Genomic DNA, 26,988 nt, shown 5'->3' on the forward strand with positions numbered 1-26,988 from the left:
CAGCTACTGAGTGGGCAGCAATGAACAGAGAGGGACTCAGGGTCCTGATGCTCCCAGCATGAGGGATTTGGAACAAGATGCAGCCAGACTGAGTGCTTCGTGAGGATAACTGGTAATGGAGCTTGTGAGAGTCTGCAAGTGTTCATAAGCTTTGAAACAGTCCTATCAGACACTTACCATTCTTGTCCCATTTTTACACACAAGAAAACCAAGATAGAAAGAATTAAATATACTGTATTCAACACAGCAGAGTTAGCAACTGGTAGAGCTAGGACACAAAGCCAGGCTACTTGGCTTCAGCATTAAAATACTGTATCTTAGCTGGGTGTGGTGGTTCACATCTGTAACCTCAGGCCTTGGGAGACAGAGATGGGATAACAAATTTCAAAGCAGCTTGAGCAATGTAGTAAGACCCTGTCCCAAAATTCCAAGCTTAGGGGGCTAGAAAGATGGCAGCTCAGTGGCCAAGGGCACTTGTTGCTCTTACAAGCACCAGGGTTCAATTCCAAGCTGACCTAGTGGCTCACAACTATCAGTAACTCCAGTTCTAGGGTTCCAATGCCCTCCTGACCCCCACAGACACCAGGCATGCACATGGTATACATCCTTACATGCAGGTAAAACATTCATACACATAAATTCAAAAGAACTCCACCCCAGCTTAGTGACAAGAGTGCTTGCCCAATATTCATGAGACCCTGAGTTTAATCTCTAGCACCACAAAATAAAAAAAAAAAACGTGAACGTCACAGTAATAGTGGGAATAATTGGCTTCTCTGCCTATGGACTTAGTATTCACATTTCTATGTACAAATCAGAACACCTGGTCAAAACAGTATTTATTCAATGTAAAGTAACCCCAGCCCCATGGGGAAGAAAGTTCCAAGGATAATAGAGAATAATACAGATTAAATACCCACCCATACATTTGCACTCTTACACACACTCGCACCAACCATACATCCAAGTTGCAGCAGTGATAAACACCTGCTTCTCCTCCAGCTTGAATGACAGCTGGTAGGACCTCATAGTTTCGAGATGGGGCTCCAGGATGGGTCCTGATAGCAGCAGCCTTGTTCCTCCATGCCCCTGCTTTGCTGGAGGTCAAAGGGAGTTGGGTGTGATGCCTAGGAGGTAGTTGGCAACTCTTCCCCACTCTGCCGCAGACGTTTCTTGGCTCGTATCTCATTCATGGCCTCTTCTATGGAGCGAGTGTCCCGCTTGTTGGCCACAGGCACTGGCAGCAGAGGGGAGAGCGGACAAGACCTCAGTCTCTGCTCCCCTCCCCCAGCCATGCTCTTCTCATGCCTCCCAGCTCCCACCACAGCTCACCACAGCCATAGGTCTTGTTGGCCTGTAGCATGTGGGCTGCATCTTTGGCTGCTCCTTTGCCAATAAGGTGGCTATACTTGTCCTTGTAGTCGCTAGCAGGGCTCACCACCGCAGGTCCCTGCTTGGCTGCCTCCTCTTCCTGTTTCTGAGCCAGCTCCTAAGGGCATAGAGGTGAGGCACCTGTGCTCAAGTCCCTGACCCCAGCTGGCCTCTTCCAGGTGATGTTTATAGGCTCCAGGACCTGCAAGGCACAGCTCACCTTTAGCTTCCGTTTCTCCTCAGCCTTCTGGGGGTCCCACTCTTCTCCGTGACGATAGGAGTCCAGCTCTTCATCCGAGGGTGCAAACTCCTGGGGATGAAGGGAAAGGTAGAATCAGAGGTCAAATATATATGTGATCTCCTTCCTCTCCCTCCCTCAGGTAGCAGAGACAGGCTGAGAGGAGAGGGAGGAGCAGGCCTTTACCTTTTTGAAGATCATGACATATCGACAGTCATCATCTTCTCCAAAGGAGAAGGATGTGAGGCCTGCCACTTCTACCACATCGTGTCTAGAGAAGGAAGGCAGAAGAGAGCGGTGAGCCATGAGGGCCCTGGTCCCCAGTGGCCCCTTCACTGCCCACTTGCCTCCACAAGCCGAGAGACACTCACAGTATGCTCCTCTCTATCTTGTTCATAGGCTGAAACTTTTTCTTGATCTGTCCACTGTCCTGGATGAAATCAGACACCTCTTTCTCCATCTTAGGAGAAACAAGAGAGGAGGGCATGAGATGACAGCTCCACCCAAGAATCTCCTGGGCCCATGGCCTTTTCAAACCTCCCACTGCTTCCCCAGTCCCCATGTCACTGGCGTTTAGTTCCTCTTCTCTGGAGGCACTGTCAATATGACCAAGTCCTCAGTCTTCCAGCTCTTACTGCAAGTCCTTCCAGAAGCTGCCTTTGACCTCTCCAGTTGCTCTCACCCTTTTACGGAACTCCACTTTTTGCTGTTTGTCTTGTTCTTGTAGTTTCTTCAGGCGGGCAGCCTGCTCTAGGGTGAGAAAGGGCAGCGTGAGGACACGGCTGAAGCATAGGTAGAGTTGGTCAGGCTCCAGGGGTGTCTGCTAACCACGGAAGTGCTGTGCTTGGACAGGAGGTTAGTGTTGATTCACCAAGTATTCTTTGATGCTTCCTGCGTGACACAACCTGACACTGTGCTAAGCCCCAGAGTACCAAGATGGCTGAAAGTTTCCTCTTTCCAGAGCTGAGTGTGGTAGGAGCCACACAGACTAGAATCACACACACCCCACTTACCAACCCCACAAGACAGTCAATTAGCATTTACTTAATGCCCAGAGTATAAAAGGGACTGTAAGGCACCTAAGGAAGTGAGAATAGCTTCAGTGACAAGTTTTTCAACTCATTGTCTACCGGCAAGGGGAAATTATTTAGTTTTGTATCTCTCTATGTAATTATTATTTTGGAGACAACATTTCACTATGTAGCCCTGGCTGGCCTGGAACTCACCATGTGGACCAGGCTAGCCTCAAAATTGCAAGCATCTGCTTGCTTCTGCCTCTGGAGTTCTGAGATTAAAAGTGTGCACTCCCACAACCAGCTTTTAATTTCATATATATTATGTATCTCTCTCTATGTAGCCTTGGCTGTCCTGGAACTCTGTATGTAGGCCAGGTTGGCTTTAAACTCACAGAGATCAGTCTGCCTCTGCCTTAAAGGTGCACACCACCACAGCCCAGCAAGCTTCCTATATTTTATAGTGCCCCCCCATACTTTTTTTTTAAAGATTTATTTATTTATTGCATATACACCAGATTGAATTGTAGATGGTTGTGAGCCACCATGTGGTTGCTGGGAATTGAACTCAAGACCTCTGGAAGAGCAGTCAGTGCTCTTAACCTCTGAGCCATCTCTCCAGCCCCCATACTTTTTTTTTAAGATTTATTTATTTATTTATTTATTTTTGTATACACTTTTTGGCCTACATGTATACCTGCAGGCCAGAGAGGTCATCAGATCTCACTACAGGTGGTTGTGAGCCACCATGTGGTTTCTGGGAATTGAACTCAAGAACTCTGGAAGAGCAGGCAGTGCTTTTAACTTCTGAGCCACCTCTCCAGCCCCGGCCCCTTCATACTTCTAAGGTCAGGATGGTGCTGAAATGGAATGGCTCATCTGGTGCCTTTCTCACCTGTCCTGACTTTGCTTTGATTTTTGTCAACTTGACACGAGGTAAAGTTATCTGAGAGGAAGGAACTGTAATTGATGCCTCCATTAAGACTGGCCTGTAGGCAAGTTTGGGGGGACTGTATTGATTAATGACTGATGTGGGGGGAGGCAGTCCATTGTGGGTGGTGCCACCCCTGAGCAGGTGGTCTTAGGGTATATAAGAAAGCAGGTTGGCAAGCCAGGAAGTAGCATTCCATGGCCTCAGTTCCTGCCCTGACTTCCTTCGATGACGGGCTGTGATGTGGAATTGTAAGCTGAAGCAAACCTTTTCCTTCCCAAGTTGCTTCTGGTCAAGTTGTGTTTTAGCACGGCAATAGAAACCCTAACAAAGCCGGGCGTTGGTGGCGCATGCCTTTAATCCCAGCACTCGGGAGGCAGAGGCAGGCGGATCTCTGTGAGTTCGAGGCCAGCCTGGTCTACAAAGTGAGTTCCAGGACAGCCTCCAAAGCCACAGAGAAACCCTGTCTCGAAAAACCAAAAAAAAAAAAAAAAAAAAAAAAAAAAAGAAACCCTAACAAAGGGGCTGGAGAGATGGCTCAGAGGTTAAGCACTGCATGTTCTTCCAGAAGTCCTGAGTTCAATTCCCAGCAACCACATGGTGGCTCACAACCATCTATAATGAGGTCTGATGCCTTCTCCTGGGGTACAAGCATGTACACAGATAAAAAAACAAAATAAAACTGTATGCATAATAAATAAATAATTAAAAAATGTTAAAAAAAAAAAAACAGAGAAACCCTAACAAAGACAGAAACTGGTACCAGAGAGTGGACTATTCAGACAAACCTGGCTATTTTGAGGAGGGGGATTACTGAGGGACTGTAGAAGAAATTTGGAACTTTGGGCTAGAATACCCACTAAGTGCTTTCAGTCATGTTGTTTTGCCTCTGCCTCCCGAGTGCTGGGATTAAAGGGGTGTGCCACCAACACCCGGCTCAGTCATGGTGTTTTATCACAGCAACAGGCACCCTAACTAAGACATCGCACTTTCTTGAGGGGTTTAGGTGTCCAAAGTTGGTTAAATGAACTCTTTTCTCTTACTGAAGGCTCTTCCCCTTTTGTACCAGACCAACCCCTCTTCCCTTAGTGGGCAGATGCAACTTTTTAAAGGGGAATGTTGAAGACTGAACTCAGGGTCTTGAACCTAAAGATGAGCTCTGCCACTTGAGCTACAGCCCCAACCATAAAAGCAGTGCCTGCCTGCCTGTCTGCCTTCTCTCCCTACCCAGAACTTTGAGACTGGATCTTATTCTACATCTCAGGCTGACCTGAAACTCACTATGGTGTCCAGACTGGCCCCAAACTTACAGACCCACCATACTAGCTTAGGATTGCCGGATATGGTATTGGGACTTGAAGCTCGGGCCTTTCGCATGCTAAGCAAGTGTTCTACCTCTGATTGAGCAACATTCCTTGCCCAGACTACCTTACCCTGTTCCCTTATCCTGCCTGTTTTCTTCTATGATCTGAGTTTACTGCCTCTTAGAAATTTGGCATATGCCTCTTCCTCCTGTTCCTCTTTTGCTACTTCAAAACCCTAGGTTCACTTCTTCCACAGGGCTGGGGTCCCCGAAGCGGCACTGAACCTCTTCCTGCTCCCTAGTCACGTCACGCTTTTGCATATGTTGTCCCTTCTAGTTGGAATGCTTTTCCTCCTCTTGCAAACACCGATTTCTCACTATGAGTCAAGACTTCTTCCTGTAGGCTCCAAGCACATTCACTGGAAAAGACTTGCGGGTTTTTTTTTTTTTTTTTTTTTTGGTCCCGTTCCCTACCCCCTCCTTCCAGGCTCTAAGCTGCTGGAAGACAGGGACCCTGTTCACCTCCTGCCCAGTTACACTGCAGGGCCAGGGCCTGACAGACCCGAGACTCCCACCGATCTGACTTCACTGTCTTGACCATTCATTGTTTTCTAATTGATTTTCCAGGCTTTTCTGCAACTTGGGAGATAGATTAAGATTATGCTCAAGAATATAGGCTAAAAATGGGACTAAAAAGGCACGACTAGGTTCCAAATTCAGCTACTTAGTGACCTGAGACCCCAGGCAAGGAGCTGAAGACCCTCTTCTGCCAGCTGATGAGCCATTCATCTGAACAAAGTCATTCCAGCTCCCGGTTCCTATCAAACTCTGCTTTCCTGGAGCTTTCGAACAGACTTCATTCTCTTCACTAAATTACCTTTTCTTTGGTACTCAGCTCACTTCAGAAATGTTTGGGACCCCCTCCCCATCCCAATTAATCTCTCTTACATATGTTTCTCTCAAAGCACTTAACCGGTTATTAAACTGTCTGTAACCTCCTTGATGGGTTATCTTTGGCTCCACAAGTTTTGTAAATTAGGGACTACAGATGAATATTTAACAATCCTCGAACATTTTGAAGGCATCCTGCCTGTCCTGCCTCCTTTGGGCAGACGGGGAAGCAAGTGTCAGGTATGAGACTTGTCCATGGTCAGGGCCCACGTGTTTGAGAGCTGGGTGCACCCACGGCTGTCTGTCCTTCCTCTAGGGTCCTTCATTCGCCAGAGTGTGAGCCAACACTGAGTAGGCCTCTTCGGGCCGCGCCCTACCCTGGCTGCCAAACTCCAGCAAGCTTTCTGGTTAGCTACTCGGCACGGGCGGGCGGAGTGGGGGAGGCACGGGCGAACCGGAACCTGCGATCCATTCTCAACCCTCCAATCAACACCACTACCCCTCGGGAAGCACAGGAATTTTATGGCATAGTTAGGGAACGGCTGCTGAACAGAAGTGTGAGGGACTGGGTTAACTCGAGGAGGAGGGGCATAAAGAAAGGAGGATCCAGCTAACCAATGGGAGGTGCTGAGGTTGAGGTAGGTCAGAAGGAGAATACTTGGGAGGTAGAGCTGTAAGTTGAGCTAGCCAATAGAGGGGAACAGACTGTTGGATGGGCGTGCCCTAAACCTAATCGTAATAGAACTGGAGGTACATGGGACCGATGCTATGGATACAACATCCTCCAATCGGAAGAAAGGCATCCTACTAATCAGAGCTCGCCACCAGCAGACAGGCGGGCCCGTTGGCCAATCGTAAACAAGGACTGCAGAAGGCCAGGACGGGAAGAAGAGACAGGAGGCAGGAGACAGGCTAAGGTAGCCAATCATTGTTTGCAAAGAACAGCGGGCAGGCCGGCAGGCCTTTTAGGGACTCTGAGGGTCTCAAAAGTGGCCTGTGAGGGGTCTTTTAGGGCAGGAGGTGGCATTGTTCAAAGAGGGAAGAGTGTGGTCCCAAGAATTGGGCGAAGATATGCGGTTGTGAATTTGGGATCCTCACCTCGGGCCTTGCGCCGACTCTCCTGGTCACCGAGACTGGGTGGCTTCTCCATGGAGCTCAGGATGGAGCCCAGTAGGTCCGCCATCTTGGGAATAACTGAGAGGGGGCGGCGCGTCTTAAAGGGAAGGGCGAAATGCCTTTAAGGCCGGAAACACGTCGGAAGCGAAAAACCGCGCTGCCCCGCCCCGCTTCAGGCTGCGAGCCCAGGCCGGCCGACTTGCGTGGCGATCTTCCCGCCCCGCCCCCAGCAGACATAGTTCGGAGGCTAACTGGTGCAGAGATGTTTAATGGCAGTTCGTATAAACCAAGCCCATGCACAAGTAGAAAGTGCTCGTGGAGCCAGCCGGGGGCCCCCGCCGCGCCAGGGAACCAGACGCCCGGCCGCGCAGCGCCTTAAATAGATTCTTCACTATACTCTGTATGTTACAGTATGTACAAACCCCTCCCCACGGGAGCGGGACTCCGCCTCGCGATCCTATGTACACCCCCTCCTCTTTGGAACCCGAGGTGGGTGACCAGAGTCAGGGTGATGGGGAAGACAGGGTCAGGAAAGGAGGAAACAGACGCAAACATGCGGAGTCAAGGTGGGGCAGTCACCCCTGAAACACGAGGGCGCGCGCAGCGAAGGCAGCGGTGGGGACCGAGGCGGATACATTCATCATAGATAGACTCGTCGAACAAATAAATAAGGCAAGTCAGGAAGGTCCGAATCAGGTGCAGGCAGGAGCGGGGTTATGGAAAAGGTGCAGGCAGGGCTCCGTAGGTCACAGCTGAAGATGCAGATATGTGGGGCATAGGTCTTCTGGAGCCAGGGACCAAAAGAGGGCACGACCAGAAGGGAGGGAAGTGGAGGACTAAGGATGGGGAAGGGGCGGGGGGTCTACGAAGGGCTCCCAAAAAGGTGAAGGAGAAAAAGCTGCCGACAGGGGGCTCCCCTAGTCCCTAAAGCCTTCTCCTTGGTAAGACAGCCAGGGGCCCCCAGGGTGTGGAGAAAGGCGGTGGAGAGGTCAGGTGGCCAGTCCTGGCTGGGGCAGCCCTTCCAGCTCCTGGTTCTGCTTTAGTTCCCTCATCCTGCGGAGAGACAGAGAGGAGTCAGAGGACAGTGGTGGATTTAAAAAAAGTGGCAGGGCAGAGATCCAGGGAGGTAAGGGATTAGAACCTGTGTCGGCAGCGCCGCAGGAACCTCATTATTTTCCGGGCTGCCTGGTCCTGCTTCTTGGTGAGAAAGGAGCCCCTGGTGGAAGAGAGAGAGAGACCTCATAGAACTCACGCATTCTCAGTCTCCCACCTTAAGACTTTGGAGGGAAAGGCTGGCAGGCAGGAAGAGATCAAAGAGTGGGCATTATCAGATAGGTAAGCCGAGAGCTGCAGAGGCGCGGGAGGGGGTGGTCCCTACTTGTTTCGGGCCGGCAGGGGACCTGAAGGCCGGTGAGCAGGCCCTGGCCGGCGGCGGTAGGAGCGGTAGTGCTGCTGGATAAGTACAGCCGCTCTGCGGCTCTGCTGAAACCGCTTCTGTTCGTAGTAGCTTCGGAACTTGCTCTGAATGAGGATGGCTGCCTGAGTCATTTTCTTATAGAGTGCAAACTGCAGAGAAGGAGAGGGACAGAAGCTAAAATGGAGGGACAGAAATCCAAACCCCTGAAGGTCACCCTAAGTTAGGTTGATGCAGATCCCTTTTTCTAACCCCCACTCACACCCAGATCTCATGCCTAATACCTTAAGTGCAATCCAGGTCAGCTTGTGGAGAGAGAGGGGAAGTTAGGGCTCTCAGCACAGGGACTTGGTTATATTGGGTGTGTGTGTGTTGGTATACCTTTGAGAAAAGACTCTAACCTGCTTGTACTTTCGATAACACCGCTGGATCACAGCTGCGGCTACCTCCTGCTGCTCCTTCAGCCTCCGGCCCTACGGAAAGAAAATGAGGCCTCATCTCAGCATCTGGCTGCCCACCTAGTCCCCTCCTTTAAAATTTTTGTTTTTTACATTTACTTATTTTGTGTGTATATATGGGTAGGTCTGTATGTGGACATCCGAGGACAACTTGAGGGAATCAGTTCTACTATGAATTCCAGGGATCAAGGTTAGGTTGTCAGGCTTGGTGGCAACTGCTGCCCCCCTTGGTTCTTTCTTAGTCCCATGGAAGGCCTCCGGATGGCTAATTTACCCTGAGACCCTGGGCTCTCTGACCTTGTACTTTCGGAAGGCTGTCTGGATGACTCGTGCTGCCTCGTACAGTTCCCGCTGCTCATGATCTGAGAGTGTCAGCAGGGCAAAGTCACTTTCCATCTTGCCACTGGTAGAAGCAGACAGGAACTCTGCCCAGGAAGGCGCTGGAGGGATAGCTAGGCGGCCCCGCTCAAAGGACAGCTCACTGTGGGGGATGGGAAGAGGACCATGGAGCATCCTAAATCACTCTTAGCTCAGCTAGAGATGGCGATTGAGGGCCACGCTCAGCAATAAGTCTGAAAAGAGTGGCTCCGGAGATCATCACCCAGCTCAGGTCCCTTCGCAGACACCCAGGGCCTCAGCAAGCCCACTTCCTCCCTCCCATCTTTCTCTGAAAAAGAATCTGGAGGCTTTGTTCTGAGCTGGTCACCTAGTAGGGGCTGAGCTGGGGAAATGGTCCACATTCTCCAGGTAACTGGCTAGCCAGGACATGGTCTCACTGAGCCCCACGGTGCCTGTCTGCTCCCTCGGTGAGGCTGCAGCTTCAGGTAACCCAGAGAAGTCCTCTTGTTTAATTCGCTCTGGTGTGGCTTCGATGATCTGCTTGGCTAGTGAGATCATGTCCACCTGGATGAAGGGAGATGTATGAACTTTCTGGGGCCCTAACTACTTTTTTCCAGCACAGCCTAAGATGTAGCCTTAAGTGCCCCCCCCCCCCATTTCCAGATACCACTGCTTTTCTGCTCACTAATTCTGAACTAAAATTGCTCGTTCATTCTTTCTTATTGATCCCCTCTGAGGGACACAGTCCTAAATACTGTTAAGTTATGGAGAACAGGAGACGTGAAGAATAAAAATCTTAGTACCCTTCCTTATTGCCCACTGTCCCTCCTGGATCTGTTCCATGCCACCTGACCAACATACATCTCCACAGGTGTAGCCCGAGCTTATAATTCAACCTGCTTCAGGTCTTAAGAACCAGCCTAGGGCTTACCACACAACACTGTTGTGAATAGCTATGGGCATATAGTACTTCCAACTTGGCCATACTCCATTATGCTGCCTTTGCAGAGGTTTGGCGGGGGTTGTTTTTTTTTTGTTTTGTTTTGAGACATTGTATCACTATGTAGTTCTGGCTGTCCTGGAACTCACAGAGATCCTCTTTTCCCTGCCTCCTGAGATGGAGGTTGTTTTTTTTTTTTTTTTTGTACTTAAACCATACAAGTAATTATTCTCCACCTTTCTTTCTTTCTTTTTGTTGTTGCTGTTTTTGTTTTTCGAGACAGGGTTTCTCTGTATTGTTTTGGAGGCTGTCCTGTAACTCGCTCTGTAGACCAGGCTGGCTTCGAACTCATCCCGAGTGCTGCTGGGATTAAAGGCTTGTGCCACCAACTCGGCTTATTCTCCACCTTTCTAAAATCAGTATATCCACAGGTCCTAGCACACACCTTTAATCCCAGCACTCGGATGCAGAGGCAGGCAGATCTCTAGGTTTGAGGCCAGCCTGGTCTACAGGGTGAGTACCTGGACAGCCAAGGCTACATAGTGAGACACTGTCTTGAAAAACAAAACAGAAAGAACCTTTCCCTTCATGGGTCGACAGGTGATTGCAGCAGTTAAGTGAAGATACTCCCCAGAATTCTTAATCTCCCACCTCATGAATGCTGAGTACTCAAAGTCTGGAAGAAGCTGAGCAAAGGGGTCCTATACCAAATAGTAAATGGTCTTGATTCTGCCTCATGGGAATCTGTACAATCCCACCTCTGCACCTCACTCAATTCCTAGCCTTTATGAGCCCAACCCCACCAATGAATAGTACCGGGATCACATCCACAGCTGGTGGGCTGTCAGCATCCTCTGGAGGAGCCCCATCCTTCTGGGCTAGTGGGGGACCAGAAAGGGAGGGAACAGACTCTTTGGAGCTCGTGGCTTCATAGTCCATGAGGAGTAAGGGTGTCTCTGGGGCACCAGGAGAAAGCTGGCCTGGGATCATCTCCATAGTAATTTCAGAGGCCAGCAGGGGAGCAGGGGGGGGACTGCCATCCGGGGCACTTGAGTAGGCCGATGTGACAGAGAAGGTGCCATCTGACAACTCCGAGGGTGAAGAGACGCTGCTCAGACCTGAGAGGAGGGCGGAATGGGTAAGGAGAGGGGGAGCTGCAGGCTCTCCTCATCTCTTCCCTCATCTGTCTCGGCTCCTCTGCCCTTTTTAGAGACTCATTGCTATTTCATGTGGATGAGTTGTTTGTCCAAATATAGGTCTGTTGTGAGATACCCTGTGGGTGCTGGGAACAGAACCCAGGTCCTGTGGACAAGCAGCTCTCCAGCACTTTCCCTGCCTGTTCTTGGTCCTGTTACCCATCCCTTTCTCTCTCGTCTCCCACCCTTTGCTTTGCTCTGGGCGTGTTTTGGTCTGAAGAGACCCAAAGGCAGCTCTCACCAGTGTCTGGGCTAGAGGAGGGCGGAGATAGAGCAAGTGGGTGCTCGACTGAAGGCTCCTGCCTCTGCAGTTCCTCAAGGCAGCGGGCAAGGCGCACATGACCCCGAGAGTGAGCCACGGATAGGGGTAGACGGCCCAGAGAGTCAGGAATGCTCAGCGCTTGTCGGTTCCAACAGAAAAGGAGCACAGCAGCTTCTAAGTGTCCCAGAGCACAAGCCCACATCTAAGTAGAGAAAGTAGAGGTGAGGCTCTCCTCAGGTAGCCAGTCCTCAGGCCTTGGCTTACCCTGGTATTTCACCACTTTCCTCAAAGGATCACTCCTTTGAAGTATCCATTCCCAGTGCTTATTGCCCTGAGGGAACTTGGAAACAACATCCTCACCAGAGGGGTGCAAGAGAAGTGGTCCACGTTGAGCGGGTCAACCTCTTGCTCTAAGTCCAAACTTCCAGTTTCCACACTCCTAGAGGTTAGGAATAACAACAAAACCCAGTCAGAAAAAAAAAAAAAAAAAAAAAAAGAGGGGCGATAAAGTGAAACAGCAGAAGGACTGGAAATGACTGTCAAGTTGGCCAAGGAGTCAATGTCCTAAGTCAGGATATTAGGAGTCCTCCAAATGCCAGTCTTCCCGAGTGCACGCCTTCCTATAGTTACCCCAATCCTTTTAGTCAGGGATCCACGTTCTCACCATCTGGTGCTTCAGTCTCAGTAGCTGCCCAGTGCCCCTACTTCCCCAGCACTCCCCCAACCCTGGCTGCCCCTGCTCACCGCCACTGGCTCAGAGTCTCAATGAGTCGAGCATAGCCCTGGGCAGCAGCCAGATGCAGAAGACTCATGCCTCGGAAGGGGCTTCCATGGATCAAACGCTCAGGACACCTCCAAGTGGAACGTGGGATCATGCTCTCTACCAGAACCACCACACGTGCCTCGAAACCAGGGCCCTGGCCTTCATCCTGCAGTACACACACCCATATGCAGAGATTTGAGCATTTGGTCCCTGCGGGTGATCTTCCCAGCTCCAGCTTTTAGTACACACACACACACACACACACACACACACACACACACACGCACGCACTTCCCACTGCAGGTTCCCACTACACTGATAGCTCACTGGCTCTCACAGTGTAAGTTCCCACGTGGCCTCACTACCCCAGCCCTCAGCTCACTTGTAGCAGCCTGGAGCTGACCTTTTACACCGCTGCCCGTTTGCATCCATACTAGCACTGACTGGTGCCATGTCCACACGTAGTTTTCTCCCAGGGGAGCCATCGTCTTCTCTGAGCCCCCAGCCCTTTTCCTTCAGAGACTCAGAACCCACAGAGCTCCCAGGCCCAGCATTCCCGATTCCTCCCCCACCCTCATCTTCACCTCCACCCTTCAGATCAGAAATAGTCCGAAGCCTGTCGTGCTGAGAAGGTGCCCAGAATAGCCACTCTTGCCACAGAGTGGGGGTGGCAGCAAGGTGATATATCAGGAAGAGGGAAGAGCACCGGCTGATGAGGCTGGGGATAGGTGAGTGTGGAGTGTCATATACCAGAACCACTCTCATGATGGAGATCCTGTGTTCCCCATTGTGAAAGTACCTGAATTGGAGGAGCCTCTGGACCCTGGCCAGGTGCCTGCCCAGCTGCTGCAATCTCTGCCATCCGCTTCTCCATTTGCTCCAGCCGCTCCAGGATGGACATCCGGAACTGGCTGTCTGTGGAGTGGGCATAGGAGGGACAGGATCTAGGTGATGCTAACAACACTACTTGTGGTTGTACCCAAGATTTGGGGATGAAGAATGGGATGATCAAGCTTTCTCTTCCCCTACACAACATCCTTGCCCACTCATCTACAAAGAACTTACCAGGAAGACTCAGCTCTTGAACTAGGGCTCTTAATCTCATGCATAAAATAGAACCAGGATTAAGAACCAAGGCTGTTTCCTCCAAGACAGAGGTGTCAGGAATTCCCCAGTGCCTATCTGGTCCTCAGCTAACCAAGTCACATACTAGCATGTCCTTCTCCAGCCTTTTCCTAAACAGAATGTACCCTAAGTTCTTGTTCCAGATACTACCTCTGCCCTCCCATGATGGGCTAAAGTACTCCAAGGTCCCCTTTCTAGGTTAACCACCCCCCCCCAAAGAACTTGAAGACTACAGTTGGAAAAGCACACCTCCTCCGGCAGGTCCTCTGCAGCTGTCCACAAAGGACAACTGGGAAAGGGAGGTGACAGAGATGGATAGCCATGTTCATTCTTCCTCCTCTCAACTCCAAATACAAATTTACATACACACACAAACACAAACTGTATCTGTTCTCTCTTGAGATCAAATAAGGACAAGGAAAGACAGTGAGAGGGGACCAGAGCCTAGAGAAAACAAGCACAGAAAAATAGTGAAGTCTGGGGATGTTCCACAATGTCACCATAGAAGGGAGTGATGAACAGACACTCAGATAGGACAGAGAGAGGAACAGATCCAGGAAAGTCCCAACCAGGCAATTAGAAAAGAAAATAGGCAAGACCAGACATAGTTCAAGGAAAACTGGGGAGAGAGGAGATCCAGCAGAGACATGGTACAATAATTAGAAAGGGGTAGAAAAATAAAGCGATAACCAGCCAGAGCAGGACAAAGCAAAACTGAGAATGCTATCGAGGTCCAAAGATAGACAGATTAAAATCACAGACAACCCACACACATACTCAGGCTGTTTGACAAGTATGACACCCCTCCCCAAGAGTGAGGCAAGAGTAGGAACAAAGGCCTCTGAGAGAAGGAGGAATGGCAGGAGACAAGAAAACTAGCAGGGATGACAATATAACTGAGAAGGAGCAAGAAGCAACAGAAAAGTAAACCTTGACAAAGCAGCAGGCTCAGATAAAGCTCTCAAAGTCCCAGGAGAGGAAAACAAGTAAAGGGAGCAGAAACAGGACTAACTAAAACACAGATGAGTATATGTTGTACGCATGCCTGTATGGGTAAGAGAGGACATTTTAATAATAGCAATGTTGCAGGGCATTGGTGGTGCACACCTTTAATGCCAGCACTTGGGAGGCAGAGGCAGGCAGATCTCAGTGAGTTCAAGGCCAGCCTGGTTTACAGAGCAAGTGCCAGGATGGGCTCCAAAGCCACAGAGAGAAACCCTGTCTGGAAAAACAAAACAAAACAAAGAATAGCCGGGCGTTGGTGGCGCACGCCTTTAATCCCAGCACTTGGGAGGCAGAGGCAGGTGGATCTGTGAGTTCGAGGCCAGCCTGATCTACAAGAGCTAGTTCCAGGACAGCCTCCAAAGCCACAGAGAAACCCTGTCTCGAAAAACCAAAAAAAAAAAAAAAAAAAAAAAAGAATAATAGCAATGTCAATAGTATTACACATTTCTATTTTTCTGTATGTATTTTTCTGTAATTTTCAACAGTCCTATAATGAATATATCTTTGCCATCCAAAAGAAAAACGTAAAAATAAATGACCTGTGGTTTTTTTTATTTTAATTCTTGTTTTATGTGTATGAGTGTTCTGTTTGTACCACTAGCGTGCCTGGCCACAAGAGGGCATCCAGTCTGCTGGAAATGGAGTTACAGATGGCTGTGAACCACCATGTGGGTGCTGGGAATCAAACTTGGGTTCTCTGCAAGAGCACTTAGTGCTCTTAAATATTGAACCATCTTAGCCCAGCCAAGTGGTGGTGGTGATGCCTTTAATCCCAGCACTTGGGAGGCAGAGGCAAGCAGATCTCTGAATTCAAGGTCAGCCTGTCTACAAGAGTTCCAGGACAGCCAGCACCATTATACAGAGAAATCCTGTCTCAAAAAAACCAAACCAAACCAAACCAAAAAATATATCAATGGAGCTGAGTGTGGTGGCACTTGCCTGTGAATCCCAGTATTCAGGAAGGCAGGGGCAAGAAGATGGCAGTAAGTTTTAGGCCAGCTTGATCTACAAAGAAGTTCCAAGTTAACCAGGGCTAATAGCAAGACCCTTTTTAAAAAACACTAATACACACACACACACACACACACACACACACACACACACACACACACACAAAAACACAGTAGAAATAGTGGGCGTTAATGGTGCCCCTGACAGGGGAAGCATGTCATACTCGAATATGTCATGCCTAAGACCTTGGGTCAAAGGGCTCAGTACTTACCATCCAGTGACAACCAGTCAAGCTGTGTACTAGGCAGAGACAGGAATCGGCGAGCTCGATACTCAAAGAGCACAGAAGCAGAGAGAGGTCCCTCCCGCCCTGCCACCTGCAAAGACACCAGCCCTACCTCGTGGGCTGGGGATAACAGGTCAGAGAGAAGGACTCTTTGCCTAGCTCCTTTCCTGGCTGATTAGCTGTATTAAAGCCAGTGATGATTAGTCTATATTTCTCCAGCCCCTTTGCTGTGGGTCAAGAGACCCCTAGCTTCAGTGTGTAGCCTTTGCACTAGTAGGGAGGGGAGACTATTTAAGAACTTAATACCGGGGCTGGAGAGATGGCTCAGAGGTTAAGAGCACTGACTGATCTTCCAGAGGTCCTGAGTTCAATTGCCAGCAACCACATGGTGGCTCATAACCATCTATAATAAGATCTGGTGCCCTTTCTGGTGTGAAAGTATATATGCAGGTAGAATACTGTATACATGAGAAATAAATACATCGTTAAAAAAAAAAAGAACTCAATACCATCTCTGGACCAGATAATTCCTGGCTGCAGACTCTGAGTTAAGAGTATTGCTCAGCAAACATGATGGTGCTTAACCCCTTTAGTCTTTTAGACCAGAGTTCAGGGGTCATGACCCTCACTAAAATGCAGGAAAGGGAAGCTGTTTGGTCACCAGCAGTGTCCAGTAAGAGCTGTATCCAGAGTCTCAATGTCTATCACCCCGAGGATAAAACCACCAGGCCTCAACCTCAAGACCAGGGCCTGAGACTTTTCTCCCAATTCCCAGCTTCTCTGGTCTTATTTCCCCTTCCCCTTCATGCATGGTTGACTGGGGCTGTGAAGAACAGGAGAGAATATACTCCTAAGCAACACTACTGCCAACCTGGAGTTCCCCAAGGAAGACAACTGCTGAGCGCTAGGTTACAGGGAAAGGTGGTATCAAAAGACAGTGAAGTCAGTCTAGATCAGTGCTGTCCCGAAGAGCTTTCTACAGCAATGGATATGCTCTACATCTAAGCTGCTCAACATGGGAGCAATAGAATCTGTGCTGGTTAAGCACTTGAAATATGGTCAGTGTGTCTGAAGAAATGAGGTTTTTTTTTGAGACAACTAACTCTCTCTCTCTCTCTCTCTCTCTCTCTCTCTCTCTCTCTCTCTCTGGTTTTTCGAGACAGGGTTTCTCTGTGGCTTTGGAGGCTGTCCTGTTCTGGAACTCACAGAGATCCACCTGCCTCTGCCTCCTGAGTGCTGGAATTAAAGGTGTGTACAACCACCACCCAGTAAGAGGTGAGTTTTAAATTCTATTTAATTTTTAATTTTTAAAAAGGATTTGCCCGGTGTCGATGGTGCGCGCCTTTAATCCCGGCACTTGGGAGGCAGAGGCAGACGGATCTCTATGAGTTCGAGGCCAGCCTGGTCTACAGAGAGTTCTAGGACAGCCTCCAAAACAAGACAGAGAAACCCTGTCTCGAAAAACCAAAAAATATATATATTTATTTATTATGTACACAGTGTTCTGCCTGCATGTATGCATGCACACCAGAAGGAGGGCACCAGATATTATTACTGATGGTTGTGAGTCACCCTGTGGTTGCTGAATTGAACTCAGGACTTCTGGAAGAGCAGCCAGTGCTCTTAACCTCTGAGCCATCTCTCCAACCCAATTTCTATTTGATTTTAATTAAGTAGGTACATAAAGCAGATGAACTTTCTCCCAGGGTTGGTGTAGAAGACTCTGGCTCCAACTAAGGTATGGAGACAGCATGAACATTAGAGATCCCTTTGGCCAAATGCTTAATCATAGAGGATGGGAGACCAAGAACACAAGGAAGGTGTAGAACTAGCTAAGGTCACTGGTTAGGTAACAAGCAGACTGCTTAGATCAGATCCTAGGTTGCTGACACTAAGGCCTTGCTCTTCTGTCTGCCGGGCTGGAAGAGGTCTTTGTGCCCTCAGAACAACATATTTGTTTCCAGTGCTTCCAAGCCTGGAGGTCCCCATCATCCTAACTGTCCATAATGACAGTTCCTTCCCCTATAGTTCCCAATCTCCATACCAGGACAGTAGCAGCGTAAGACACCAGGCTGGACAAGTGAGGCTGGCACTGCGATGTGATCAAAGACACAGGAGTAATGCTCTGCAACCTCCGTCCAAGGGCCTGTGATGAGCACCTTGACCCCACCCTGCAGACAGAAGTCAGACAGTCACTTGACCAGAGTTGGGCTTTCAGTCACTCTTTTTTTGTTTGTTTTTTCATTTTTCTTTTTTTTTAAAGATTTATTTCTTTATTTATTACATATACACTGTTCTGCCTACATGCCAGAAGAGGGCACCAGATTGAATATTAGATGGTTATGAGCCACCATGTGGTTGCTGGGAATTGAACTTAGGACCCCTGGAAGAGCAGTCAGTGCTCTTAACCTCTGAGCCATCTCTCCAGCCCTGTTTTTGTTTTTTCAAGACAGTGTTTCTCTGTGTAGCTTTGAAGGCTAGGCTGGCCTGAACTCACAGAGATTCGCCTGCCTCTGCCTCTACCTCTGGAGTACTGGGATTAAACTACTGCCCGGTTATCAGTCACTCGTTTTTTTTAGATCCTTAGAAATTAATACTATATGGTAGGCCCTGTGCTAGAGTCTAGAGGTTCAATGATGAACAGGACCAATCTTTTTGCCAAGTAGTTAATTTATCTCAGCAGAACTAATTTTTTTCTTTTTTAAAGGATCTCATGTCGCTTAGGCTGGCCTCAAAAGTACGGTGTAGCCAAGGATGGCCTTGAATTCCTGATCATCTGGTGTCTGTCTCTTATTGGTGTGTACCACCATGCCTAGTGAAAAATCTTTCCCCAGTGCTGATGCTCTAGTCCAAGGCCTTCTATATGCTAGGCCAATGTTCTACCACTGAGTCACACCCCTGGCCCCTCCCTAGAATATTCAGACTCTACTAAGAAACAGAAATCAGGACCTCCCCAAGAGTATCAGATAACTGGCATCAGGAAGTTGTGTTGTGGGGCTCCTTCACTCCACTGCAGTTCCCCTTTCCTCTTGAAATAAAGTGGAGCTTCCCCACCGCTGAGCAGAGACTTCCAGCTGCCCAGAATCTGAAGTCACATCTCACTGTATATTTCTTCTCTAGGATTAGTGGCCCCTGTATTCCCCCACTTAAAATAGTCACCGAGAGAATGAGGTCCCTGGAGGGGCTCTCAAAACCATGATAAGAAATGAAGGGGAGACGGGGAAAGTATGAGGGTAAGGACTATAGAAGTGACAACTGAGAGAAAGTCCATCACAGACCATGGGGGACGAGTTAATAAAACTCATTTTTGAAAAACTCAGAAAACAAATGGGAGAAGAAAAACCCGAGACTCACCTCTGGGTAGGACCACTCTGGGGAAAAGTCTGTGATGGTGTTAAGAGCAGGAGAGAGCTGGGGGGTTGGGGCAGGGATGCTTGGAGCTTCATCACTGATGAGTTCTCCCATAAGGTCTGGGAATGATGAAAGACTGAAGGGCTCTAGCTCACTGGTGCCACCAGAGCCCCCAAACAAGGCTTCTCCTCTTGCCACCTTGCCTGATGGCTGCAAGGCGGCAGGTGAGGATGGGGACGAAGGAGGGGGTGAGGGTACAGGTGGCACAGCTCCCTGGCTCTTGAGTTCCTCCCCACTATCATCATCTTGGATAAAGAACTGGTTTCCTCGTCTCCCACTTGTTCCCAACTGTGAAGGGAGACCTCGAGCAGCTGCCTGGGGCTCCAGGGCAGCAGCAGGTTCCAGGGCAGGACAGGGAGTCTGAGTGCCCTCTGCCTCAGGGAAGTCTGGGTTTACTCCTTGGCCCCCTCCATATGTCTGGCCCCTTTGGGGACTGTTGAGAAAACGGTCAGGGTCAAAGGCAGGGCTGGGAGGAGCTGGCGGGGCAGAAGGTTCAGAACCTACAGCCACAGCCATGCTCACAGGTCTAGGTTCAGCCTGGGGAGCCAAGTGCCTGGTGGGTGTCAGGCCCCCAGCACGCTGCTCTAGTCCTGTTAGGAGGAGGATGGCAGTGCCTCCTCTTGACGACCCCCCTCGAGAGGTAGGAGGACTAGGTCGGACTTCTAGGGGTTCTGCAAATCCTGAGGAGGAGGAGGAAGAGGAAGATGAGGAAGATGGGGAGGTATGTGCCTTGGGGAGCTCTGGGGGAAGCGGCACTTTCAGTGGTGGAGGTTCGGGGGGCTGGGAATGGGATACAGAAGCCAGGGTTAAAGCTCGGGGCTCCACTTTGGGAGAGATGATGCGGTGTTTCGTGCTGCTGCATTTGTGGGTAAGGCTCCCGGAACCTGGAATAGAGAGGAGTAGGAAGAAGGGAAAAGGATGTTACACCTTCCAGCAGTCCCTTCCTGGAAGCACCATCCCCCCCCCTTTTGTAAAACTAGAGTGTAATACTGATTATGACCACTGGGAGGCATTAGAAGTGAGTCTCCCCTTCCCTTCAGTGTCTCCTCAAAATAAACAGGACTAGAGGAATAGAGCAGGGTTGGAGACCTGGCTTGAGGCAGTAGCTGAGAGAAGAGGGTAAAAGCAGAGCAAAAGGACGAAAGAAGAATCAAGGGATACTAAGGTTGAGTGTAATTGTTGGTGTGGAGTGGTAGGGGGCAGCAGTTACTAAAAGTAGTGGGCAAGAGAGTTATGGACTGCGGTACTGTAGCTTATCATTTCTGGGGCCAGTGCTGCCAGATAGGAAGTTCTTTGCTCACTGACCCATCTTCCTGGACATGCAAAGACTTGCAAATTAGTATGCAAATTCCATCAAGACAGTTGTTAAGCAACGTGGCTAAACGGGAAAAGAGGTCCAGAGTCGAGCGTAACTTACCAAGGCCCCCACTACAGAGACAAGCATGGGTTCGGGGGGCTGGTTTGGTTGGGTGGGTGTCCAGGATCTGCTGCACCAGCTGTTCCACAGAGAATTCCTCTGACCCATTCCCACAGCTCCACTTGATGCCATGAACTGCAGATTTGGGGGGAAACACTGTGAGACTTCCAGAGCACCTTAATGGCTCTTCTGAAGTCCTGCCAGGCTGAACTTAAGCTGCTCAGACATACAGCTCCCAGCTGTCTTTCACCCCCTCTCCATACCCACATCGTAGACTGTACAGTCTCAGTGGGTAGCGTCCAAACAGGAAAGCACCCTCCTGGCTCAGAGAGAACGAGTCACCCACAGGGCTTAGGCACAGAGCCCTAGTGCTTCTGGGAAGCTCCACTCTCCCTCTCCCTTAGTGCACGATGCATGCTTGTTCCTTACACATGGGCTTTAGCTGTCCCAATAGCTCCTCACGTGACCACTTCAGCCACTCCCGCCGGTCGCTGCTGATGGGACAGAAGATGGGGCTACAGCCCTTTCCACAGTCCTCCAGGGCTGGGACATTCAGGTAGTGCACAAGGACGATGTCAGGGTTCTGAGCACAAGGGCACAGACAGCTATGGAGGCCAGCACTCATGGGCTTAGTTTCCTAGCCTTCACTCCTTTCTGAGCGCCACCTCCAGTTCTGGTCGCCCCCTTTCTGCTTTTCCCACCCAGAACCTATTCCACTTCATCTTTTCAGACCCCGTGTTCCTCAAAGAGCCAGAAATGTGGCTCCCTGAGTTCTCGGTTCTTACCTGGAGCAGCCAGTAGCAGCGCCGATGGAATGTGGGGACGATGGAAGAGTGAACGTAGCAGCCATAGAGACACTGCCAGGAGACAGGCTGGGGTGGGGGAGGGCCAGTCTGCTCCCCAACTCTTCCTCTGTTCAGTCCCTTTGCAGGGATCCCAGTCTTTCCGCCATTTCCTCTTCAGCCCTCTCCCTACCCCAGCCTTTTTCCTACCCCTTCCACATTCGAGCAGGTCTTAAGTCACGGTCAAGGGACAGAGAGCAGAGAACAGAGGAGCTGGGGGTCTTATAAAAAGGGCCCAATTTGAGATATGGGAAAGAAATCTAAGCACAGAGACGAAGTGCAAAAGAACAATGATTTGGGAAGAGAAGCCTGTGTTTAGAACATCTCTACTCGAACCCCTGAGGGAAATGTAAGGGACATGAGGGGACTACTGTACATTGGTGCCATAAAGCTGGGTTGGGGGGCGGCCAATGGGAAGCTGAGAGTGAGCTCAGCAATCAGCCAGCTGATCCAGAGAAGACTGGTTGAGCAGGAGAGGCAGGCACAGACCCCAAACCGTGCCTCCGGGGCTGGAGTGTGGGCAAGGGCAGATGTGTGGATGTCTGATGCTCTTACCTCCATGCCCTGGACCTTGAGTTTCATGTGGTCCTCTCGGGTGGTCTTCCCGTCCTTCCGCTTCTTCCAAAGGTAACCATCCTTCCGGTATTTCACCTTCTTACGATTGTAGAGGATAATGGAGCCATTCTGAGGCCTGGAAGGAAGACAGGAGGCTTGAGTTTTGAGAACACAGCCCAGGAGTCCTGTTATTCTTCAGACTGGAGAATCTCACCTTGTCTTTGGGGCACAAGACAGCCACTCATCATGTTTCTCAAAGGTGATCAGGTAGGACGCGATTTCCTGCAGGACAGGAAGCATTGTGTCATCCCACCTTGGTCACTGGCTTGGGGCCTCCGCACAGGTGGCACCTACTGGAAGACTCTTCCAGTATTTGAACCAGCAAGGTCTCACAGCTCTCTTAACAACAGCAGGTTCTATCTCAGATGAAACCCAACCTCAGGCTGGGGATGTAGTTCCACAATAGAAAAAAGACAATGCTTGCTTAGTATGCACAAGGTCCCAGGTTCAAGTACCAGAAGGAGAAAAAACAAACAAGTAAGCAAACAAAAATCCCCAGCTTAGCCTCTTTGTTTTTTTTTTGGGTTTTTTTTTTTTTTTTTTTTTTTTTGGTTTTTCAAGACAGGGTTTCTCTGTGGCTTTGGAGCCTGTCCTGGAACTCACTTGGTAGTCCAGGCTGGTCTCGAACTCACAGAGATCCGCCTGCCTCTGCCTCCCAAGTGCTGGGATTAAAGGCGTGCGCCACCAACGCCCGGCCCCAGCTTAACCTCTTATCTCTCTTATCCTACTGGACTCTATAGCATAGAGCCAGCTTCAAGCTTATCCTTTGTTCGTATTAGGTATTTTCTTGTGACCCTTCCTGAGAAATGTCAATGACTTGACACTGACAAGAACTTCAGGTTCTCTGCCTGACTCCAAGGCTTTCAGACAAAGTATTAATTTAATTCCTACTATCTACTCAAATTCAACCCACTAGTCCTGCCAGATGGGCTCACTGGGTCCTTCCTGAACATTCCTCCAACAATCACATCCTTCATGTTAGTGCCCTACAAGCCTAAAGTACCATGTGAATGCCTCTCTCTGTCTGGAAATTCCAAGTGTCTCACATGCTTCCCAGATGCTCTGTGAAGTCCTGTTGCTTCTCTGAACTTCCTGGAGGCTCTATAGCACTTACAATAACTATAAGCAAACACACCCATTTTTATTGACAGTGCACAGTCTCACTACATAACCTTGGCCTGCCTTGTACTTGATATATAGATCAGGCTGGCACAAGTGTGTGGCAATCCTCCTGCCTCTGCCTTCAGCTTTACAGATAATTCTAACCCTGAATCAGTGGTCATCAATCACCATCTATACATGAGGCAATATGTATACAGAATATAGAAAGTGTGTAACAAGAACTGTGCCCTCAGGGGAGGGAGCTGGGACTGACATGGAAAGCAAGCTTATTTCTAATTTAAATATGTAATTTTAAAAAAGTGTTTCGCCGGGCGATGGTGGCGCACGCCTTTAATCCCAGCACTGGGGAGGCAGAGGCAGGCGGATCTCTGTGAGTTCGAGGCTGGGCTGGACCGATAGCCTCCGAAACAATACAGAGAAACCCTGTCTGTCTCGTAAAAAAAAAAAAAGGGGGGGGGCTGGAGAGATGGCTCAGAGGCTAAGAGCACTGACTGTTCTTCTAGAGGTCCAGAGTTCAATTCCCAGCAACCACATGGTGGCTCACAACCATCTACAATTCAATCTAATGCCCTCTTCTGGGATGTAGGCAGAGCACTGTATATGTAATAAATAATAAATAAATAAATAAAAATCTTTAAAAAATAAATTATTGATTTAAAAAAAAGTGTTTCAAAAAATCCAAACAAACAAAAAACTATGCCCTCCAGAAGGTGGTAGAAAGCAGGGTCTCTGAGACAGCCATGTGGGTATACATCTGTAACCTCAGCAGTCAGCACTCGGGAGGCTGAGGCAGGAGGATTAGGAGCTTCAGGCCATTTTAGGTTGAGAAATGACTCAATCAGTAATGTGCTTGCTGCACAGTCTGGACATAAATTCAGGTCCCCAGCACCCACATAAGAAGTTGTGCACAGCTGTGCATGCCTGGTACCTGGAATCCTAGTGCTGTGGAAAGAGAGGCAAGATGGTTCTGGGGCTGGCTGGCCAGCTAGTCCAGCCAATCAGTGAGCTTCAGGCTTTTGAAAGGCAGTGGTGGCGCACACTTTTAATCCCAGCACTTGGGAGGCAGAGGTAGGTGGATCTCTGTGATCTTGAGGCCAGCCTGGTCTACATAGTGAGTTCTAGAACAGTCAGGGATACACAGTATACAGAGAAACCCTGTCTCAAAAACCAAACAAACAAACAAAAAAGGAAGATCTTGTCTCAAAAAATAGAGAGTGAAGAGTGACTGAGGAAGACACTGACTTGATGACCTTTGGCTCTCTGGTCTCCACAAACCACTAACCCCCACACACCTGTACACATTTACACACACACACACACACACACACACACACACACACACACACACACACACCCACACCCCACAGGCCAACAAATGAATAAGGTCAGCCTGGGATATATGGTGAAACTCTGTTTAAGGGAGAAAAAACTAAAGCTAGCCAGAGTAGTTGAAATCCTAGTATTAAAGACATGGAAGCAGGATAATCAAGAGTTCAAAGCCAGGGCTGGGGTATAGCTCAGTTGGTAGAAAGTTTATCTAGCATGCACAAGGCTTTGGGTTCATTTCCCATCACCACTTTAACTGGGTTTGGTGGCACACATTTAGAATTCTAGCACTTGGGAGGTGGAGGCAGGAGGATTGGATATTTAAGGTCATCCTTGGCTACACAGTGATCATGAGGCCAGCCTGGGATACATGGGATGCTATCTTAGAGAGAGGGGGAAAGGAAGGAAGGAAGGAAGAAAGAAAGGGAGGGAGGGTCAGAATAGTAAAAAAAAAAAAAAAGAGTTCAAATCCAGTCTTGACTACATAGCAAGTTTGAGGTTAGCATGGACTACATGATACCCTGTCCCAAACCCACCATTTAACACACAGAAACAAACCAAACCACTTTTCTCTTCATAACGTCTATAACGACAGGAGATAGTACAGGTCAGACGCACAGCATGGCGCTCAATATGAAGAAATACTAAGCTGTTGTTTTTATACCAAAGAGAAATGGGCTCCTTCCTATAAGGTCAAAGTCTGCAATTCTATCGTCCCCAAAGCTTAGAACAGTGCTTAGTACACAGTCACAGGCAGGGCCCCCTAGCCCCTCCAGCTCACTAGGTCTTGCCAGGCCCTAACCCCATGTTCCCTAGGAAAACCTCATTTGTATTCCACCGGAGCCGCTCTGGAGGCAGCAGGGCGCATCGAGGAAGACACTCCAGCAGTTTCTTGGGGAGGAAGATCTTCAGGTGGTGGCTGTTCTCTAGGGGGAACCAGAAGGGAGGGCTTTGTTAGAGGTAGTCTGGAGGAAAGGGGTCAAATATAACCCAGAGCATGAGGGAAGACGGCAACCAGGACTAGAGAGGGGGAGCAGAGACCGCAGGAGTACATGTAAGACTGTGCCCAAACCGGGAGCCCGCTTTGGGAACTCACCAGCAACCTCAGTGGTGTCCTTGGTATTCATGGTGAGGGCTCCAGGGGGCAAGGTCACCCCCGGCCTGAGGGGCCGGGGGGAGGGGGAGTCTGTACTGGGAAAGGAGAGAACAAAGTCATGGAAGCAGCCCCCATATTAATCCATGATTAGGAGCCTGAGGTGGGGTAAGAGGTTACAGAGTTCAGTCCTGATATCTGGGAGAGAATGTGACAGCAGAACCAGAAACAGAGAAGAAAGAGGACCCAGGCCTTGGTGCCAGGAAACACCACCAGTGGGGAGACAAGATAGAGCGGAATGATTGGGAATAATGGGGGGGCGTACAACGGTGGAGCACTCCCCAGGACAGGAAGCTGGGTCCTGCAAGTCTAACCCAGATTCTCCCAGGCCCTGACCAACCTGAAGGAGAAGGTAGGTGAGGTCCCACGGAAAAATCAAACAGGGCACATCTGGGAAGGAAAGCAAGGCTGGGGCTAAGGGTGGGTCAGTCGTGGGAGCTGGGGCTAGTCCTTGGAGGGTAGCTTGGCAAGACTCCCTGAACGCTGGAGATGTAAGTCTGGTGACAAGCTGGGCCTTAGAAGACACACCCCAGGTTCCTTCTCTATTTGATTTTTTTCTAAGGGGAAGGGCAGATCTGATAACTGACCTCACTTACTCTCTGTCAGGTTGGTCATGAGCTGGGAGAATGTGGAGTAGACATGTTGGACCAAGCTTCCGTCTGGCAGCCAGCGTTTCACTTCACCTCTGTATTCCTATCTCCCCAACCTCCAGCCTACCATATCCCCTCTACTACTGCTCTGGCTTCAGCCTGAGCCTCCGCCCTCTTGGCGAACAGATGGGAGCTGGAGGAGGCTCTCTCTGCGGGCTCTGCCAGGTGTCCAGGGATGGAGAGGGGGTGGAAGCCCATTCAGGATCGGTGGTGTGCAGTGTGGCTAGGCTTGGGATGAGGAGTCCATCACAGGGTGCAGGTGCGCAGCCCCGGCTAGGCAGCTTGCCAGGGTGCAGAGCAAGAGAGGGATGAGACTGCAGGCCGGAGGGTTGGTTCAGGTCTATGACACCCCTGGCGCTGGGGGGTGGGGTGCTCCCCCCAAAGGGGGCGGGGGTCCTGGGAGAATCTTCGAGGTGGGAGGGTCCCACCCGGGTCCCACCCGCAAACCCGGATGTTCTGGAGAAGCAACTGAACAGAGTTCATGAACACCTGGCGGGCAAGGGGCAGTGCGGGAGCCCTGTGCGGGGGTCGGGGGACAGTTCCCGCACTCTCTGGTCTGTGATGGGGCCCTGTGCCTAGCTGCGCCCCCTGGCGCGGGGAAGGAGGACGGAAGCAGCAAGGTGGAAGCTAACAGGGAGGAGGGACGGTGGTCCCCGGTGCCGTGCTCCACACCGGGATCGCGAGGAGCTGCGCCCCCTGGCGCGGGGGTGGAGAGGCGGGCGAGAGGCCCTGGCTCTTACCTCCCGGGGTCCCGCGGGTGACGGCGGCAGCGGCCATTCTACCCCAATCCGACCCCCCCTAGCGCCGGCTGACAGCGGCGTTCGACGTCAGTGCGCACGGGGCGGGGCCT

The 26,988-nt window shown here is 50.0% G+C and overlaps 2 protein-coding genes across 9 annotated transcripts; both read right to left on the minus strand.

The window, feature by feature from the left end:
• Positions 1-983: 983 nt before the first annotated feature.
• On the minus strand, positions 984-6,995 carry Spag7 (sperm associated antigen 7). Its single transcript, XM_005067474.4, has 7 exons — positions 6,846-6,995; positions 2,292-2,359; positions 1,981-2,069; positions 1,796-1,880; positions 1,592-1,681; positions 1,333-1,489; positions 984-1,237 (listed from the first exon to the last, which is right to left on the minus strand). The coding sequence occupies exons 1-7, from the start codon at positions 6,928-6,930 to the stop codon at positions 1,128-1,130; spliced, it is 684 nt and encodes a 227-aa protein (XP_005067531.1). The 5' UTR covers positions 6,931-6,995; the 3' UTR covers positions 984-1,127.
• Positions 6,996-7,115: 120 nt separating this feature from the next.
• Camta2 (calmodulin binding transcription activator 2) lies at positions 7,116-26,985 on the minus strand. Of its 8 annotated transcripts, none has more exons than XM_005067468.4 (23): positions 26,879-26,985; positions 25,432-25,526; positions 25,158-25,261; positions 22,042-22,109; positions 21,828-21,963; positions 21,216-21,302; positions 20,860-21,013; positions 20,431-20,565; positions 18,957-19,897; positions 17,647-17,773; positions 15,588-15,722; positions 13,035-13,150; positions 12,217-12,401; positions 11,833-11,911; positions 11,452-11,674; positions 10,831-11,132; positions 9,442-9,638; positions 9,033-9,216; positions 8,679-8,750; positions 8,562-8,582; positions 8,242-8,429; positions 8,005-8,079; positions 7,116-7,916 (listed from the first exon to the last, which is right to left on the minus strand). In XM_005067468.4, exons 2-23 carry the CDS (start codon positions 25,460-25,462, stop codon positions 7,853-7,855), a joined length of 3,624 nt encoding a protein of 1,207 aa, XP_005067525.1. In that variant the 5' UTR covers positions 25,463-25,526; positions 26,879-26,985; the 3' UTR covers positions 7,116-7,852. The 8 variants fall into 8 exon arrangements, with proteins under 8 accessions (XP_005067525.1, XP_040604963.1, XP_040604965.1 ...); XM_040749029.1 differs by having other exon boundaries at positions 25,432-25,521; positions 26,879-26,942; XM_040749031.1 differs by having other exon boundaries at positions 21,216-21,287; positions 25,432-25,521; positions 26,879-26,941.
• Between the last annotated feature and the right edge of the window lie 3 nt (positions 26,986-26,988).

Source organism: Mesocricetus auratus, unplaced genomic scaffold, assembly GCF_017639785.1.
Source record: "Mesocricetus auratus isolate SY011 unplaced genomic scaffold, BCM_Maur_2.0 Super-Scaffold_100007, whole genome shotgun sequence".
Classification (NCBI taxonomy): domain Eukaryota; kingdom Metazoa; phylum Chordata; class Mammalia; order Rodentia; family Cricetidae; genus Mesocricetus; species Mesocricetus auratus.

Bases quoted from the DNA above. Each gene is read 5' to 3' on its own strand.
- Spag7 (XM_005067474.4), bottom strand. From the start codon at position 6,930: ATGGCGGACCTACTGGGCTCCATCCTGAGCTCCATGGAGAAGCCACCC. The intron at 1,881-1,980 runs GTGAGTGTCTCT...TTCCTTCTCTAG, and splicing joins AAGATAGAGAGGAGCATACT to ACACGATGTGGTAGAAGTGG. The intron at 1,238-1,332 runs GTGAGCTGTGGT...CTCTGCTGCCAG, and splicing joins CAACAAGACCTATGGCTGTG to TGCCTGTGGCCAACAAGCGG.
- Camta2 (XM_040749036.1), bottom strand. From the start codon at position 26,336: ATGGGCTTCCACCCCCTCTCCATCCCTGGACACCTGGCAGAGCCCGCA. The intron at 12,402-13,034 runs GTACTTTCACAA...TGTGTACTGCAG, and splicing joins CAGAGGCTCCTCCAATTCAG to GATGAAGGCCAGGGCCCTGG. The intron at 8,751-9,032 runs GTCAGAGAGCCC...TTCTTTCCGTAG, and splicing joins CAGCCTTCCGAAAGTACAAG to GGCCGGAGGCTGAAGGAGCA.